This window comes from Magnolia sinica, unplaced genomic scaffold (assembly GCF_029962835.1).
Source record: "Magnolia sinica isolate HGM2019 unplaced genomic scaffold, MsV1 ctg129, whole genome shotgun sequence".
Taxonomy (NCBI): Eukaryota; Viridiplantae; Streptophyta; class Magnoliopsida; order Magnoliales; family Magnoliaceae; genus Magnolia; species Magnolia sinica.
The window spans coordinates 387,241-406,685 of record NW_026682764.1 but is presented as its reverse complement, the minus strand read 5'-3'; the positions used below and the strand labels follow the sequence as shown (position 1 = coordinate 406,685).

The window sequence follows — 19,445 nt, the reverse complement described above, 5'->3', positions numbered from 1 at the left end:
CTGTGGATGATCGAGAGGGGGGAAATGTGATTGCCATCAAATCTGGCACTGTTCCTGGCCCGCCAGATCTCCCAGATGAAGAATATCGAGGCCAGGCACAAGGAGGCTAACTGGCCGGGATGAAGAAGGGGCCTCTGCCACCACCAATTGAGACGGTCCTGAATCGAAGAATGATGGAACAGTGGAGCATGAAAGGAGACTGCAATGTGCTTCCAAACATAAACAGCTAGCTCCCCATCTAAGAAGAGATGCTCTAGCATTTCAGGGAGAGGGCCTGGGTTGCGGGCAAAATCACAACACTCGCATTTCGAAGCCAATTGAATCCCTTTGGCTTGGACACGCACGTCAATAGGGATGGCCCCCCAAAGAAGTCTCCACATGAATGAAGAGATTTAGGGGGAACCTTAGGATACGACACCCAACTGGCCCAGGCTTTCTTCTGGCCACTGCTTCTACCAATACTCCAAGCTGATTTTGACAAAACCCCAACACACAAAACAGAATACTATAAACACAAGAAGAATGTTTGTGGTGAATTTTTCTACTCTCAACTGAGAGCTTTCCTATCCATAATATAAATATTCTATGGCAATCTAGTTCCCCAATTTAGGGGTAAGTTACATCAATCTAGATCCCCAATTTAGGAGTCAGTTACATCAATCTAGATCCCCAATTTAGGGGCCAGTTACAGCAATTTACAGCAATTGGTCAGTTACAACAATTTACAGCAACAACAATTTACAACAATCTAGATCATTTATGTTAGGGGTCATATCGTTGACACCCCCCCTCAAATTGATGCTGGAGAATCAAGGAGCATCAATTTGTTTACGAAGAACTGATGCCGAGCGCGAGGGAGAGGTTTGGTGAGAATATCCGCAATTTAAAGATTTGTAGAAATGTGAGGAAGGGTAATGATTTTGTTTTCAAAAGCTTCACGGATTGAGTGACAATCAACCTCTATATGCTTGGTATGCTCATGGAAAATTGGATTTGCCACAATCTGAATAGCACTCGTGTTATCAGCATGCAGGGGAGTAGGGACAGTTTGTGTAAATCCCAGTTCAGAGAGCAAGCCATGTAGCCAAGTAATTTCGGAACAAGACGAGGACATAGCACGATATTCAGCCTCAGTGGATGAGTTGGAAACTCGATCTTGTTTCTTACACTTCCAGAAAATCAATGCATTACCCAAATATATACACCATCCAGTGGTGGAACAACGTGTATCGGGGCAGCCGGCCCAATCAGTATCACTATAAGCGACAAGTTGAAGAGGAGAACCCGAAGGAAAGAATAGCCCATGAGTAGGAGAACCAAGAAGATAGCAGATGATGCATCGAACTACAACCATATGTAAATGACGCGGTGAAGTCATGAATTGACTCACAAGATGAACAATGTATGAGATATCTGGCCGAGTAATCATTAAGTAGATGAGGCTCCCAACTAGTCGTTGATATATATAATGTAGGGTCGGGAAGAAGATCACCATCATCTTGGCGAAATTTCACATTAACTTCCATAGGAGTATCAACCGGAACAGAGTCTTGTAAGGCAACCAAGATAGTAATATCTCTGATTACTTTTGCTGATTTAGGAAGAGACCTTTGACACCTTTATGAACTTCAGGCCCTAAGAAATAGGTGAGGGAGCCAAGATCTTTCATGTGAAAGGAGGAATGAAGGGAAGCTTGAAGTTGTTGAATCAATACATTATCACTGCCGGTGATAATAATATCGTCCATGTAGACAAGTAAAAGGATGATACCCAAAAATGTCTTGTGTGGGAATAGAGAATGATCATACTAGCTTTACATAAAGGAGAGTTGAAGAAGTATTTGTCGGAACTTCTTAAACCAAGCACAAGGGGCTTGTTTCAGCCCATACAATGAACGTTTCAAGCAACACACAGCGTTACCACCAGAACCAGAAATACCCGAGGGAGGGCGCATATAGATTTCTTCTTTAAGATCCCCATGAAGAAAAACATTTTTGACATCCATCTGGTAGAAAGTCCAATCCTGAGAAGTGGCAATAGCGAGAATTATACGAACAGTGGTCATTTTGGCCACCGGGGCAAAGGTTTCCTCGTAGTCAATGCCATATTCTTGATGATTGCCAAGAGCCACAAGGCGAGCCTTATATCTGTCCAAGGATCCATCAGATTTGAGCTTGATAGAGTATACCCATTTACAACTAATGGGCTTGATAGAGGGTGGACATGATACAATGTCCCAAGTATTATTGTTCTGTAAAGCATCGAGTTCCTACTGCATGGCTTCTTTCCAACACTCATGTTTCATAGCCTGGGAGTACGAATTAGGTATAGAAATCGAGGGCAAGGTAGCAACAAAAGATGTATGAGGAAAGATATACCGATCAGGGGAGTAACCATAGTGATAAGGAGGATGAGAGAGGCGAGCGAACTGTCGAAGAGGAGTAGCCACTGTGTCGGATGCAGATGTCAGAGGTGACTCATGAGGGGTTCCATTAGTAGAATTGTCATGCCTTTCTCACCTTTCATACATAAAACCAGGTCTAAACCGTGTGATAGTGGGGGAAGGAGTAGACACATCCTCAAAGTCAAGTAAAGAGCATATAGGTATAGAGTTGGAAAACTCCATATGAGAGGCAAAAAAATATTTTTGTTCAAGAAAAATAAAATTCCGAGAAGTCCGAATCCTATGAGTGACAGGATCATAACATAGATAACCCTTTTGATTTGGAGCATAGCCAAGAAAGAAACAACGTACAGATTGAGCAGAGAGTTTGGTGCGTTCAATGGGAGGGAGATGAACAAAGCAAATAAAACCAAAAGGACTGAAATGGTTATACTTAGGTGGCTTTTGATGAAGAAGAAAAAACGGGGAGTGATGATGAAGATTAGAGGAAGGAAGGCGGTTAATCAAGTGCACAGTGGTAGAGAGAGCAACCTCAACCCAGAATTGAAGTGGAATGGATGACTCAAGAAGCAACGAACGAACCACATCAAGGAGGTGACGATTTTTCCTCTCAGCAACTCCATTTTTTTGAGGAGTGTACGGACAAGTCCGTTGAGAAATAATCCCCTTCTGTTGGAGAAAATCCTGAAATTTGTTGGACATGTATTTCCCCCTGAATCAGAACGGAGGATTTTGATGTTGGTAGAAAATTGGTTTTCAATTAAAGCTAAGTATTTTTGAAAGGCATGAACAACTTCAGATTTCCTCCTTAGAAAATATATCCATGTAAAGAGACTATAGTCGTCAATGAAGGTGACGAAATACTTGAAATTAGCATGAGAGATCACTGGTGTACTCCCCCATACATCACTGTGAATCAAATTAAAGCAATGAGTTGAAGGAGGATCATGAGTTGGAAATGAAAGACTTTTGCTCTTTCCCAATTTGCAACTAGAGCACTCAAAATCAACATATTTAAGAGAAAATGGGATTTTATTATCCATCAAACCAGAATTTAATACAGAGAGAAGGGTCCTAGAATTTGGATGGCTTAACCGATTATGCCACAATTGACATTGACTCTTGACAGAGGTACAAAATAGAGAGAGCACACTTGAATCCCTAGGTTGTGTATGGAAGCGAAGAGGGAAGAGTCGTCCACATTTAGGCCCCTTCGCGATTGTCTTCCCTGACACTTGATCCTGCACAATGCAACCAGAACGAGAGAAAGAGACATGATAATCAGTATCAACTAATTGCCCAACAAATAAGATTAGCAAATAATCCAGGTGAATAAAAAACATTTTGTAAGGATGGAGAAGAAGAGATATCACCGACGGCGGTGATGGGAAGACAGTCCCCATTGGCGGTATGGATTTGCAAATTTCCATCATACTTTTTTACATTGACAAGATTGTCAGAGGAAAAGGTCATGTGATTCGAAGCACCAGAGTCAAGAAACCACAAGTTAAAGAGAGATTGATGTTTACCTGTGAGACCAAGTGAAGAGAATGCAGATAAGATGGACTGTTTCAGGTGTGAGAGAAGGTGCTACTAATTGTGAAGGCATGGAGGCTGAAGCCATGGAGTCAGGGGCTATATTATCCACAGGGTATGAAAAGCTCATGGATTGCGATTCTGACATTCAAAATGATGTGGCCATTTCCTTTACAATAATTGTAAAATTTCTTTTGACACTGATTAGCAATATGGCCAAACTCCTTACAACTGTAACATTGGACATTGATCATATTCCGAACCCGTTGTTTTCCTTGTGCAGCGTATGCAACATTGAGAACATTGGGGGAACTTTCCTGTTGTTCTAAAGTTGCTTGAGTCAAGCAATGCTACTCCTCCCTAAGGAGTTCATGCAAACGAATATCCAAGGATGGCAAGGGAGTCCTGATCATGATGTTGGAGCGGACATTTTCAAATTCATGTCGTAGTTTCATCAAAAATTGGTCTGGTTGAGTAGTTTGATGAACTGTTTGAATAGCTTCTAGAGCATTATTGGGGACTGACACATACACGATGTCTGTATATTCAGTCTATAAATTGATAAAACCTGAATAATGCTCCTGAATAGACATATTTCCTTGATTATAGTTGGTGATTTCATACTCCAATTGAAATCTTCGAGCCGAACTATCTTGATTATACACCTTCTTCAAATAATCCCATATAGCTTTAGCTGTCTTATATGGTCGTAGATTGAGAACAATGGCGGGATCCATGGAGCTTAATATCCAACTCATAATACGAGCATCCTTTGCCTCCCATTGAGCGACCGTTGTTGGATCAGTGAGCTTGGCGTCAGATCCATCAATATACCCCCATAATTCCTTCTCCTTAATATAGATTTGGAATTGAAATGCCCAAGCAAAATAATTCTTACCCAAAAATCTGATGCACACGAACTCAGATTTCTCCATAGACGAGTTGTAAACAATATCAAGAAGAAAGAGAATCAAATCAAGTGAATCTGATGCTACCCAAGAATGCCACAAAACTAGCGGTGAAGAACCTACACCCCTTGCCAAGATCCAACTTAAAAAAAGCCAAGAATTGGATACTATGAAAATACCCAAGAAGACGACCTCTTTATGCCCAACGAAATCACAAATTGAATAAAGATTGTTCGAAGACGATTGTAAGAGATCGGGCTCTGATACCATGACAAAACCACAACACACAAAACAGAATAGTGAATTTTTCTGCTCTCAACTGAGAGCTTTCCTGTCTATAATATAGATATTCTATAGCAATCTAGTTCCCCAATTTAGGGGTCAGTTACATCAATCTAGATCCCCAATTTAGGGGTCAGTTACAGCAATTTACAGCAATCTAGATCCTTTATGTTAGGATTTGCCAGCAGGATCGAGGGGCTTGTTCACTCCCCAAGTATATGGTTGTGATGTAGTAATAAACTCGGTAAGACCGAGGTCGAATCCCTAGGGACTAATACCTGTACGTTATCTGAAACTAACTAGAAATAGGACTAGCCTAAGATGAAATCAAAATCCAATATAAAGTGATGAATAATGGTGAGAGATTAATTTAAAACTTAAGGAATTCAGAGGAAGGAAACTAGGGATTCAGAGGATCCACTTGTAGAGATCAGGGAGATCTTATGCCTGTATCAAGAATCATGGAAATGAAACTGAACTTATTTGATCTAGTTTTCACGAGATGAAAGGTATATGAATTAGAATGGATTCCATCACCAAACCATGCCCAGGAGACAAGACAAACAATAGAATTAAACTAATTACCAACCAATCAACAATGCCTGAAGGTTAGGAAGGGTACCGTCATCCGACCATGCCCATGAGACTATGGTGAACAACAGGACTTCCTGACGTCATAAACATAAAAAAATAATGAAAAAACATGCTCAAAGCCATTGCAGACCTATTGTAATTTTAGTCACAACAGACCATTAAAAAAACAGAAAACATTCCCTTACAATCAACCTAATACCAAATCCATTCAATTTAAACGAGAATTAAAGGCATAAAATTCTTCCCATCACGCTACAAGCTTCACCCCTTAGCCCTAGCTAAGAGGTTCAGCCAGACATGGATGGCTGATTCTCTTAAAAAAAATAAATCAAACAAAATAAAATAATCAGAAAAGGAAAAAAAAAACAAACTATCTTCTCTCTCTCTTCCTTGCAATCGTCCAAGCCGAGAACGATCTTCCTCCCGCGGCCGCCTCCACTCTCTCTCTTGCTCTCTCCCTTCTATAGAGCCTGGAAGACGGATGGAGCAACTACGCACCTGCGGAGAGCGCTGGAGTCGGTGCGCAAGCTTGCATGTGCGTGCCTGTTTCTTCTACGCAGCAATCTTAAGAGCGTTGCGTTTGGCCCATGAATGCCTCATATGCTAGATCCAAGCCATCCAGGCTCCTTGAACTTGATCGGTGGTCCCCTGGGTTGGATTTGGACAGTCAGAATCGTCGGACCGATCCTGTCAATGATCCCTGAATGGCCCGGATCAACCGGGTCTTGGACTATGTTTACGCAGTCGTCGCAAGTTGCTTGCGCTGATGCTTTATGTGGCCTAGGATCAATCGTCAGGCCAAAAATCCATTCAGACCATTGGATTGGTCTCGCAAAACCGGTCGGTATTGATGTTGTTCGGGTCGCATTTAGTGTGGCCCATCAAGAATATCGTTCTACCGTCCGAACTGCGTTTGATCAAGACTCTTCTGAGTGTGTGTGCATGGGTTTGGAGAAACTCCTTTTGTACGGTCGGTTCGACCTTCTGGAACGAATGGGCGGTCTGGATCGGACTGATCAATTTAGAGGGTGGCCCACAAGATCTTCCGCAAGCTCTGTTGCGAAACAGAGCTTTCAGACCTCTGTTTTGATGATCGGTGGGCCTATGATCAAGGTGTTCAGGACAATCCAATCCATTCATTAGAATGCTCTCGAAAAACCATTCGAAAAGGACTATTTTTGAACTAGAATCGGTGTGGCCCATACGATCTTCTGTGCTACCGTTCATCTTGCGTGCGGTTAAGATCTTCACCCGTATGCTTACATGAAGGAGAAAGGAAACCTAGGAGTTGGTTTTGGCTAACCCTTGGAACGAATGAACGGCTTGGATCGTCCTCATGGACAATGGGTGGGGCTCACAACCTGAATCAGCGTCCGCACCGCGCGAACGCTGTTTACTTGAGATTGGATCGGTCAGCGCCCGCTGACCGATCTTGGTTGGTCCGGTGCAGCTCGCTTGTGCGTGCACTGTCTACACGCACAACCTCATGTGGCATCCACTGTGAAGTTCATGTCAAATCTGCTCCGTTCATCCTTTTCCCCAGCCTTGTTAAAGTGCTAACAATGAGATTGAAGCATATCCAGATATTCGGCGGGCCCCAAATTACTAATTATGGGCTGATCTGTCCGTTGGGCTGCTTCCAGAGGGATCAATGGCTGAAATTTGACGTGTACGGTTAGTTTTTGGTCCTCGAGTCATGTATAAATTTTCGAGCCGAACAGATGGTGGAAACCCAGTGATCTTATATTCTGGCTGACTTTTAGGCCGCTTGAGCTTCAGTTTCTTAATTTCCTTGGATCTCTGGCATGTAAATCCTTGATCTTGGTCCCAGGAAGTCTCATCCACTGCCTTGGTGATGCGAGCGAGTTAAATCCATATTTTTAGTGTCTTTCCAGTCCACTTCATCCTTGCAATACTCATTAAACTTAGTGGAAGTAAATTCTTCACCTTTGTCAGTCCTTAAAACCTTTATTTTCTGCCATGACTGTTTTTCCACCTTTGTTTGAATATGGTAAAAACTTCGGATTTATATTTCATAAAGTAAATCCAAACTTTTCTGGAGTAGTCGTCAATGAATGAAACAAACCATGAGGACCCCCTAATGGAAACTTCTGACGATGGCCCCCATACGTTAGAGTGCACATAATCAAGCACTCCCTTACAAACATGTTTTTCAGATTTAAAAGACAATCTAAATTGTTTACCATATTTACAATGTTCGCATATATCTAAATCAGAATTTTTAAAAGCTGTAAGAAGCTGCTGAATTTTTTTTCTTTGTTTTAGGATTTCTACAATCTTTCTTCATATGTCCAGACAACCCACAATTCCAATACTTTAATTTTCCTTTGCCCTTACCCTTGGATTTGGATCTAGGTCTTGAAGACCTTGTACCTCGTTCAAAATCTCTGTCCCTCGCAATCAGTGCATCTGAAGATACTCCCATGTCGCCGTTTAGCTTCATTGATATGGCAAAACAAAACTTTTTACAACTTAGGCTATTCGGGTAGGGCCCAAAGCTACACAACAGCCCTGCCTATCATATCCTATACATTTGGGTGACTCTTTAGTTCTCTACCAGCGCCTAAACCTGCTTTATCCAAAAGAAAACGACCCTTGATTAGCCGGGGGAGGGAGGAAACCTCCCGGAAGGTTCTAATAGATTGTAGCCTACTTCCCTCTTTAGCTAGCCCGTCGGCAAGCCCATTTATTTCTCTTGGGATGTGGGAGAAACGAAAGGTTCCCCAAGCACTGAGATTTCTGATTCTAGTTAGCTAATATTTTCATTTCCAGGGACAGGTTGACTTCCCGGATATGCAATCCACCACCCATTTGGAATCAGATTCTATAAGCACTTTATGTAGACCAGTAGACACTCACATCTCCATACCATCAAAAACAGCCCAAATTTCAGCCATGTCGTTGGACGCAGTCCCATACCCACCGAAGAAAGGAAAAATCATATCGCCTTTACTATTTCTACAAATACCTCCTCCACCTGCTGGCCCTGGATTGGCTAGAGCAGAGCTGTCCACATTTAATTTCAAACAGCCCCCAGATGGCCTGATCCATTTGACGATATCAAAGGCTGGAGACAGGCGGGTCTGGGGGGCGTGACACATAGCTGAGGGATCGAGAGAGGCTGAGGACGGCTGCCGAGGGGCTCTCTTAAATTGAAGGGAAATGGCCTCCAGCCACCATTTAAACTTGATAAACACGCCAAGAACAGAAAACGGGCTTCCCTCAAACCTGGCTGGTTCCTGGCCCTCATCTATATGGTTTCATGCATTTATGGTCCATTTGAGGAGCGAACCAACCTGATTAATGCGGCCCATTTTTAAAATGCATAACTCATTCAACTATCTTTGAATCTGCACATAGTGAGGGCCTCAATCATGCACACGCAAATATTTGTCGGCACAGAATCTATGTACGAGCGTGGATGGCATCAGTGTTTTCATGATCATGGAAATTCAAACGCACAGAATTTGGTGATTTTGTTTCAAGGAAAGCTTCCATAAATTTGAATCCCACTTAAAATTGAATTCTAGATGGAAGTATTTTAATCAGATTCGTTGATTTTGCAAACACATACAGTGAAGTCCGTTTAGACGTGCCACGCTGATTACTCATGGTTAATATCCGAGCCATCCACGCACAGGTCTCATGGTGCAATCCTCCAATATGAGGGGCTTTTCTTTGGGTGTCAGTGTTCCCATCCACGGTAGGCCTCATTAGTTGAGCAGTTTGGATAATTGAAACATGTCACTAGGTCCAATGCCCCTGATCCCAATTTAACTTTGGTGTGCCCAGGAAAAGGCTTCACTTGCTACCATCCCCGTCCATAGTTTTCCCTGTAATGTGGACCACCTGAGTCTTAGATGATCTTAAGTTTTCGAATCACACCTAAACTGATCTGTCTCAAATGATGTGCGGATTGGATGTCACACAAATATCACAGTACAACCCACACAGGTTGTCATAAGGAATTTTTTTATAGTAATCTTGTTCGTGTTGCTCGCCTGAGTCATGGGTTAGCTCATTTTTTGGAAACATTGCCAAATAAATGGTCAGAGCATCATGTGGGCCCCACTTACCATGATCAGCCATGTGCCCAAAAATGAGGCCAATCTATCACTTAGGTGGGCCACATGAGCAGGAGCAGTTGGGAGGGGGAGGTCGTGCCCTCTCAAGTGTTCCTTATGCTGCGGCCCACCTAAATCATGGATTGACTTATTTTTTAGTTCATTGTCAAACATGATTTCCCAATAGTCAGAATGGATGTCCTGAACACATTATTATCTGCCCACGCAACTACTTGTGGTTCAATCTGTTATTTGTTGGCCCCACCGTGATGTGTTGACATGTACCTCATGCATGTCGTCCATTGTTTATGTTGTACTTAAAAATTAGGCAAATCCATGACTCAAGTGGCCACAGCAATAGGAATACTCGAGAGTAGACACCTACCCCGGATTCTCATAGAAGGCTAACCATGCTGCGTATATGCCATCCAATCCATCAATATGAAATACCTTAACCTTCCCCAGGCGCTGGTAGTCTTGAAAAATCAAGCTATGTTGAGACTTGGATGGGCCAGTGATAGGTGTCCAATTCATAGCTCTCTCTCAACAAGGCTAGGCGTCCATTTCAACTCTTCCTACACGTTGGCCCACATGGATTGGCCTAATTTTTGGGGCCAAATGAGATAGCAAATACATGATAGTTGTAGTAGATGTCATCAACAGATCACATGGGCCCGATGTAAAGTGGGTTGTGGACACTTTCATGGCCAAGATGGACTGGAAACGGCAAAAGTGATCAGGATCGTCAGAACTCTAAAGCAGGTGTATCTCGCAAACTAGAATGAGTTATTCGACATACCGTATATGATTTTGGGATAAGAGAAGCTACTTTAGCCAACCAACCCCTCTAAGCTGGGCTGCCCATGTTGGATTTGGGAGAGTACATCACATGGATGGTCGAAATCCCATTTTATTTCTATTTTTTACTATTTATAGTGAGTACTTTTGATCCGTTGAGTTCTAGGAGTCTTACCAAACATGAAAAGAGCTTAAAAACATTGAGAATAATGTGGTTATGCCAAATTGGATGCTTACTATTTTTGGCTGAAAACCATAAAGTCTAGTATAAATCATGACCATTTATAAATAATAAGTTTACTATTTATAGTAAGTCACATTTTTAGAGAGTTTGACGATGAAACTTCATCCTAGATTTGATATCACTGTTTAAATGGTTGTAAATTCATTTTTATCATCAATCCAAATTTATTTTTTTTGAATTTATTAGAATTTATTTCTATTTTATATTTTCTATTTTCTCCCTTGGATTCAAGGACTCTCGGTGAGGAATCTAGATAAGCTCTGTGGATTCGGAGTAGTTATCCTTGAGAAAGACAGTGATCGACATCATTGCGTCCATCAATCAGGGACCCACAACAACCTTTTGCACACACACGTCCGTGTGTAGAGAGAGCATCCCCGCCAAGTCCGGCTAGGGCAGGCTCCAGAGTCATGTGTATGCGAAATCCATTCGGACTATCTAGTTCATCACTTAGGTTCAGAGCCAAATATTTAGGCAGATCCGTTATTCAGGAGAGCCACACAAGTGCAACATGTTTGCCGGGGGGACACCCACCCTTGATTTTTATAGGGTCCACCATTTTGTGTATGTGAAATCTAGTCCATCCATTACGTGTATCACCCAATGTGATGCCCAGGGCCCAAATCCCAGTCTATAACGAAATTTAGGTGGGCCCAGGTATTATCATTCGCTCCCAACTGGTTCCCTTGGTGTAGCCCACCTAAATTACAGACTCCCCTTGTTTTTTTGGCCCTGGACCAACATGATCCAATGTATCTAATCGTCCGAGTAAATTTCACGTACATATCACGGTGGGGGAAATCGTGTTTTTCTCGGTTTTCTTCCACGGGAGACCCATCTCTCTACGAATACAGACATACCCGTATGATGACATATATGCAAGCACTCAGTAATATATAGCCCAAAGAATAACGTAATATTGCTTTCTGACATCGATTGTCTTCGTTTTCTGTTTTACAGAAATTGCGATGGCAGAGAGTGTTGTTAAATTCTTGTTAGAAAACTTAAGTGCCCTTCTAAAAGAAGAAGCATCTCTACTAAAAGGAGTACGCAAGGAAGTTAAAGAAATCGAGACGGAACTTAATAGAATGCGAGCCTTGTTGAGGGATGCTGATAGAAGAAAGGATAGCAATGAAGAAACGAAAACATGGGTGGGAGAAGTAAGAGACGCTGCGCATGATGTGGAGGATATCATCGACGAGTTCTTGCATCGCATGTACAGGCCACGACAAGGTGGATTCAAGGGTTTTCTCGTTGACACTCTCTATATCCCCAAGAATATCAGCGACAGGCATCAGTTCGCCAGGCGACTTCAAGAAACCAAGGTTAATGTTCAGAATATTTTTCAGCGAAGACCCAGCCAAATAGAAGAAGTCACCAGATCCTCTGATGTTAGCGACCTGTGGCGACGTGATGTAGAAACTTCTGTTTTCAAAGCGGACAGTGACATTGTGGGGATGACGAATGAAATAGATTTGATAGTGGGATGGCTAGTGGAGGAAGAAAAACGGCGCATGGTGATTTCAGTGACTGGGATGGGTGGGGTGGGCAAAACCACTCTTGTGGCTAAAGCCTATAACAATCAACAAGTAAAGAAGCACTTCGACTGCTGCGCTTGTGTTTCTGTCTCACAGTCTCTTAGAATTGATGAGCTACTACGAAGCATCATAAAACAATTACTTGAGGCTAAGAAAGATGTTGTTCCAAATGACTTAGCCACCAAAGATGCTGGCGAGTTGAGGCGGATGGTTAGAGGACTTCTCGACTCAAAAAAGTACCTCGTTATCTTGGATGATGTCTGGACTATGAATGATTGGAATAAATTAAATGTCATATTTTCAGATTGTGGATGTGGAAGTAGGTTAGTAGTTACGACGAGAGACTCTCATGTGGCTTCTGCAGCAGGAAAGGGAAGTCGTGTCTGCAAGCTTCAGCTTCTAGATCAAGAAGAGGCCTGGGTGCTCTTCTGTAAGGAAGCATTTCAGAGTGAACCCTGTCCTTTAGAGCTTGAGCCATTGGCTCGATCTATAGTAGAAAAATGTGAAGGCTTGCCACTCGCAATTGTTGCCATGGGCGGCCTCCTGTCATTGAGAGACAAGACTGCATTGGAATGGAATCAAATCTACAAACACATGAGCTGGCAGTTGACAAACAATCAAATGCTGGAACCAGTAAAGCGCATCCTGTTGCTTAGTTTCTATGATCTGCGGTATCACCTTAAACATTGTTTCCTGTATTGTTGCATGTTTCCTGAGGATTACTTAATTCACCGCAAGCAGCTGATTAGGTTATGGGTGGCAGAGGGTTTTGTGGAGGAGACAGGTAAAATTACAATGGAGGAGGTGGCAGAAGAATATCTGAAGGAACTCATCCATCGAAACATACTTCAGGTTGTTGAGACGAATGAGTTTGGAAGGTTGAAAACATGTCGAATGCACGATATTGTCCGTGAAGTAGCATTATCCATAAGTGAAGAAGAAAAGTTCTGCATGACATACAATCAGCTGCAAGCAAGGCAAAATGGCAAAGTCCGCCGCATGTCAATCTACAGTGGTGACGAAATTAATCATTCGGGCGTGGGTATAACACATCTTCGTTCCCTTATGGTGTTTGATGGAAACATGTCTCTTTCATCTTCTTTAAATACGATAGCATCAAGCTGTAGATTGCTGAGGATCCTAAGTCTAGAAGGAGTTCCTATCGAAAGCATACCAGATGAAGTGACTAACATGTTCAATTTACGGTATCTAAACTTAAGGAAAACTAAAGTTAGAGAGATTCCCGAATCTTTGTGGAAGCTACAGAACCTTCAAACACTGGACGTCAGGAATACGGAGCTAGAGAGGCTACCCAGTGGGATTGTGAAGCTATGGAAACTACGACACCTGTTTATTTATCGAACTACTGACGAGTCTCAAACTAGTTTTGATTACTTCAGTAGCATCCAAGTTCCTATAAGAATATGTAATTTAACAAGTTTACAAAGTCTAGATGATATTGATGCCAAAGAAGGGGAGATTATTAGAAAAGTTGGGAACTTAACCCAACTGAGAAATCTTAGCATTTCCAAGGTCAGAGCAATCGACGGAGCTGAGTTGTGCACCTCAGTAGGAAAGATGAAACACCTTCTGAAGTTGACTGTGACTGCAAGTACAGAGGAAGAAACGCTTCAATTGGAAGCACTCTCTCCTAACCCTCCACCGCTTCTTCAGAAGCTTATACTGAGCGGGCGTTTGGAGAAGGTGCCTGGATGGCTAAGCTCCCTTGTGAACCTCGCGCAGTTGTCATTGAATTGGTCAAAGTTGAGAGAAGAAGATCCGCTTTCATCACTCCAAGCATTGCCTAATCTAGCGTACCTTCAACTTTGGAATGCCTATGAAGGGCAGCAGTTGTGTTTCCGCAATGGACAGTTTACCAAGCTCAGGAAACTTTATTTAGAAGATATGAAACAACTAAATCAAATAGTAATAGAGAAGGGAGCATTGCCAAGCATCCGAAATCTAACACTGCACACTTGTAGAGAGTTGAAGACCCTTCCAGAAGGGATTGAATACCTCACCGTACTCCAAGAGCTCATCTTATGGGACATGCCAACAGAATTGATAGATAAGTTGAAACTAAAAGATGGAACCGAGGAGAACCGTAGAAAGGTGGGGCACATCCCCATCATCAAGTGTGGACAATGGAAAGAAGGAGAGGGATGGGTCAGCGAACGACTCAACTAGTCATCCATCCTACATTCGTTGATGAGGTAAGTCCAGCTGTACAAAGTATATATCCTTTCTCAATGAACGTGCAAATTTACAAATTTATTTCTAAAATATATTACTTATTTTACTTATTTTATCGACTCCGTCCAGCCATTTTAACGGATTATTTCAGGGATTGAGCCCAAAAATTAAATATATCCAATGCTCAAGTGAACCACATCACAAGAAATAGTATGAATTGAACGTCTACAGTTGGGCCACGTAGTTTCGGATTAAACTGATATCTGTGTGATCTCATGAACAGGTTAGATGACAAGTAAACATCACTGCGGGCCTTATAAAAGTTTTAACTGTGGAAATATTATTACACCTGTTTTCGGTGGTGTGGTCCACTTGAGCCTTGGATATGCTTCAATTTTGGGCCCAACGCCCTATAATGAGCTGAAAAGAGAATGAACAGTGTGGATGAAGTACATACATTCACGCTAGGCCCAGCAGAATTTACTCAGTGGGGTAAAAGCGTGCTGAGTTGCTGAGTACGCAATCCAATTTGGAGATGTAGTGCCTCATCCATCCTTAGTAGGCCCGTTTGAATCGAGGCACCAACCTTTGACTGTGTATCTTGTATAAATAAACAGTTTGGATCATTAGTAGGCCTCATTTGAATGAGGCCTAAATCCCTATCCCTTGCCACCACACTGACGGACGGACGAACTTGGGACACATATATTAGATTTGGACCCTTGTCGGCAGCGGATGGTTCTTTACCCTAAGAACCACACCCCGCCGGTCATCTTAGGAAGTAGCTGGATGGAAGATGTTACCTCATAGCTGGTAGAACCGTAAGATACTGCAACCTTGGATGGGTGATGCATCAAATGGACCATGTACGAAAAATCACAAATGTAGAGAATTTTAACTTTTCTGTTTGGAAGAATATTTCAAGGACGTGGGCTCTTAGGCACAGTATCTAAGCCCAACCTTGGCCAAAATAATCAAGGACCAAAAGCCCGTTGGCCAGCCTGGGCCTACTATCAAGCTCATATAAGGTGGGCAGGCTGGGCTTGCACTTGGGTCTTACACTCATGAACCAGGCCCAGACACGCTTGGGCTTGGCAGTGCACAGAAGCAATTACATACCATACAGGAAACATACAAACTGTGTATTATGTGCTCTCACCATGTAGATGGATGGGCCAAAAGTCAAAGGTGGATGTGTAGGTTCTCATATAATTCCATTAGTGCATCTGTACATGAATATGTTGTTCTATCAATTATCAATCTATTGTTGTATCTGTTATAGATCTATCCTTGTATCTGCTAAAAATCTATTGTTTGTGTCCAAGCTATAGATCCATTGCAGCGTGGCTCTAGTCTGAGTTTTGAAGAGATTAGCAAGGTGTTGAACATGAAAAGAGTAAAATGCGTGACCAAATGTCATGACTTCATCCAGGATGTAGAGCTGAAGGGCGTGTAGTGACCTCACCAAGAATGTGGAGCTAAAGGGTAGATTTGTCTTGGGTGAGGGGCTTTAGAGGATATTGATGTCTATTGGGTATATTTTTAGCATGGGATTTATTGGACAAGAGCCTGTTTCTATGATAAATGTGTGTCTATACATCAACGTAGCTGGAAATGGGTTTTATATATCGCTATGGGCTTTGCTTAATATGGTTGCTATTTGGGCATGGCTATGGGTATTGCAAACCATGGTTTTTTTTTTTTTTTAATCAGCATAGTTGAAAAGTTGGCTTTAGACATGTACTATGTTGCATATATGTATTTGGACATGGTTGCTTTTACATTATATGTGGTTTTCCTTTTCACACATATTTACTGTATGGATTATATGTGAAAATTGCTTTGGGACGAGAAGCAGTGTTTGTTTTTATGGGTATGTCAAACGTATTTCTTTCGACCTCAATGATTATGATATTGGTACGTGAATACAAATTTTCATGGTGGAAAGAAAATACATGTCTTAAGTGGAGTGCAATATAATGTCTGTCAAGGAAATTGCTGAATTGTTTGGCCTTCAACATTTTTCCACCTTCATGGCCAAAGCTAGCCCACATGTTTGAACACAGGACAAGTAATTAATACCCGTTCTGTCCATTGATGAGCAACTACAGCATTGTGCCGAAACACTTTTTCTCCTGCGCAATCACAATTTGGGTCCCAGTCTCCTCAAATAGCAACCTGACCGGACATCTGCCAGCTTGTTGCCGGGGTTCAAGACTCTGAGGCCTTTCCACAAACATAAGTTGCACGCCTGAAAGGCAGCCTTCCCACGCTGCTATCTCTGTGTCTTCTTGGGCTCTGGCCTGACTCTCTCCATTGCGTCTATCATCTGCCTTTGGAGAAAATGCCACTGGTGTCATAAGTCCCATTACAGCCTCCCCAGACACGAAATTCTTCCCTGCTGAGCCATGCGATCCTTCCATGCACCCTGCCTGGTGTACAGACTCTTACCTGGCCTTCCCACAAATATATGTTGCACTCGATGTCGGCTGCTCCTCCCTACTCTCATTCAATCTCAGGTACACAGTTTTTCGAGGTGGCGTATCTACAAATATTTAATGGATTTATAAAATGGCCCAAGAACATTAACGTTCCAAATTCAATAAAAAAATTCCAATTTTCAACAAACAAATTCCCATTAGCCAAAGGCACTTATATTTCGTAGGATGATTTCCTATTTACAATCTGAGTGGCTTAATTTGAGCTGATATATGCTACAATTGCAAATTTTGAGTGCCTGGATATCAACCATTACACCCTTCTAGAGTACCAAACAAGTGCCCTTCTTTCATTAATAGCCTATTTGCGGGCAAAAATCCAAGGGCTATGATGGTCCCACGGATGATGATATATAGAATAATGCATCCCTGCAGTCCATCGGATCAACAGTGAACCCATTTGAACAAACAGAAACAGAGTATACCCTGCATTCTATCCATGGCGTGTCCAGAAGACGAACGATAGAAACTGGAACTAGCATAACCACCATCCATGGTGATCATGAGGTCCATCACACAATGGTGAGCCTATTCGTACAAAAGCACGCAAACCCTCCAGGGGCATGAAACCAAAAAATTAGTCAGATTCAAATATCAGGTGGACCCCACCACAGGAAAACAGTGGTGATTGAACAACTACTATTAAAAACTTCTAAGTCCCAATATAATGTTCATTTACCATCCAACCTGTTGAATAGGTCACACACCCAGATGGATGAACTGAACATAAATATCAGCTTGATCCATATCCTTACATGGCAGTCTCCATAAATAAATAAATAAAAAGGAAAATAAACGGAAATCAATGTCCCACTAAAACCAAACTACCACAAGGGATGGAGAGAAGCTGTTGGTCCACTCTCAGAGATGGATTGTCACCGTCCCTGCTCCACATGCTATATTGAATGGCATACAGACATTATTAATGCGAACCCAGTGCAAGTTTTTCTCTTTCTTAATGGGCCACAGTCGGCAGCCATTCTTCTTGCTTTGGTTCGTCTAGGACAGCCTCCGCACATGTACCAGGCCCATACATGAACCAGCCGCCGTACACTTTGTTCGCCCCCATCTTTCTCAGTTCTCCGTTAGCCTTGTCATTCTTCTCGCCAGCTCTGCCGCCGCCTTCTTTGTCCTTCTTCTCACTATCGTCTGGCTTGTCCTTCTTCTCGCTGCCACCACCTCCCTCTCCCCCACCTCCCTTGTCTTTCTTCTCGCCCCCTCCTTCGTCCTTCTTCTCTATATTCTCATGGACCTCTTCGACGCTAATGAGCTCTGTGAATCCTATCTTCTTTCTAAGCACCTTTGTCAACTCGACCGGGTCAACTCCGTCGCCGACCACAACAAGTTGGTCCTTATCGCTGTCCACCGCAACGGATGTTGCACCTGCAAGCAACACGATCAAAATGACGACTAAAAACCCAAATCAGAAATTACAAAGACTGCTAGTCCATCAGGCTCTCTGGTTGATGGCATATCTTCAGTTCGGTTCAGAACTTCACGATACCAAGAAGACATATAGGTACTCTAGTTCAACATTTAAATGAATATATTGTCTGATTAGATTCCATTTCGGCACCCATTTGGGACGAATCTCAAATCGAATTGCAATTGGAATTCGGGTCAAGCACATCACATCCGTCCCCAAAAGTGGGACTCCTAAACACACTTTGATAACCATCAGTATGAGATGAAGTGAAAGAAAAGAGGCATTTTGTTGCCAAATCTGCCTACAACGACTCAATTGACTCAGTTTGCTCAACTGACACTTGATTTTGATGACATTTTAATCTCGCATCGAATTATTTAGAATTGCAATCTTCGCATTACATCTGAGCTAAATTCTGATGAAATTACCTTCTACGCTGGCTGCAATTTTCATGGCCTTTGACCCCCTCTTCGAATCGTCCATCGGGACTTTTATCACAATCTTTTGCTGAAAAAAAAAAACAAGTTATTACAACAGAAATCAAATAAAAATTCATATGACCCACTTCAAGAAATCACCAGCTAATATAAGATACCTTCATTGTCCCTCCTTTAGTGATCTACAACAGCCGAAACGTTGGTTGTGTGTGATTTTTTATCCCTCCTAACAATTTTCCACCGAATTTCAATCAAGGACAACGAAAACTTTGAGTGTGGTTGCCTTTCCGGCCACTCGAATGCTTGAATGTGCGGTCCAGACTCCTCCATTTATAACCATTTGAGAAACAGCTATGAATTTTCCTCGAAAGCTTCAGTCTTTTGAGAATGCGCTGCTTCGTTGAAGGTAAGAAGCCGGATTGGACCGGTGTACCAGACACCACCGACGTGGCTGGTGTGTTGACGTCACCAAGTTTTGTGGGTTCTACCATATGAGGTATGT

The 19,445-nt window shown here is 42.4% G+C and overlaps 2 protein-coding genes across 3 annotated transcripts in view; one reads left to right on the top strand and one right to left on the bottom strand.

The window, feature by feature from the left end:
* Positions 1 to 16,428, top strand: part of LOC131236025 (disease resistance protein RPM1-like) — a 158,828-nt gene extending 142,400 nt beyond the window's left edge. The window contains exons 3-4 of one of the 2 annotated variants that reach the window (XM_058233115.1): positions 11,812 to 14,602; positions 15,914 to 16,428. In XM_058233115.1, the coding sequence (XP_058089098.1) occupies positions 11,820 to 14,576 (2,757 nt within the window). In that variant the 5' untranslated portion in view covers positions 11,812 to 11,819 and the 3' untranslated portion in view covers positions 14,577 to 14,602; positions 15,914 to 16,428. The remainder of the gene's footprint in view (positions 1 to 11,811; positions 14,603 to 15,913) is intronic. The other variant, XM_058233114.1, reaches the window with a different exon arrangement.
* A 1,364-nt stretch (positions 16,429 to 17,792) lies between these two features.
* Positions 17,793 to 19,107, bottom strand: LOC131236044 (heavy metal-associated isoprenylated plant protein 46-like). The gene is made up of 3 exons (XM_058233135.1): positions 19,102 to 19,107; positions 18,935 to 19,013; positions 17,793 to 18,463 (listed from the first exon to the last, which is right to left on the bottom strand). Exons 1-3 carry the CDS (start codon positions 19,105 to 19,107, stop codon positions 18,036 to 18,038), a joined length of 513 nt encoding a protein of 170 aa, XP_058089118.1. The 3' UTR covers positions 17,793 to 18,035.
* Positions 19,108 to 19,445: the final 338 nt, after the last annotated feature.

Excerpts from the sequence above, each read along its gene's own strand:
- LOC131236044 (XM_058233135.1), bottom strand. Across the intron at positions 18,464-18,934 it reads AATTGCAGCCAGCGTAGAAG|GTGCAACATCCGTTGCGGTG; the intron begins GTAATTTCATCA and ends TGTTGCTTGCAG.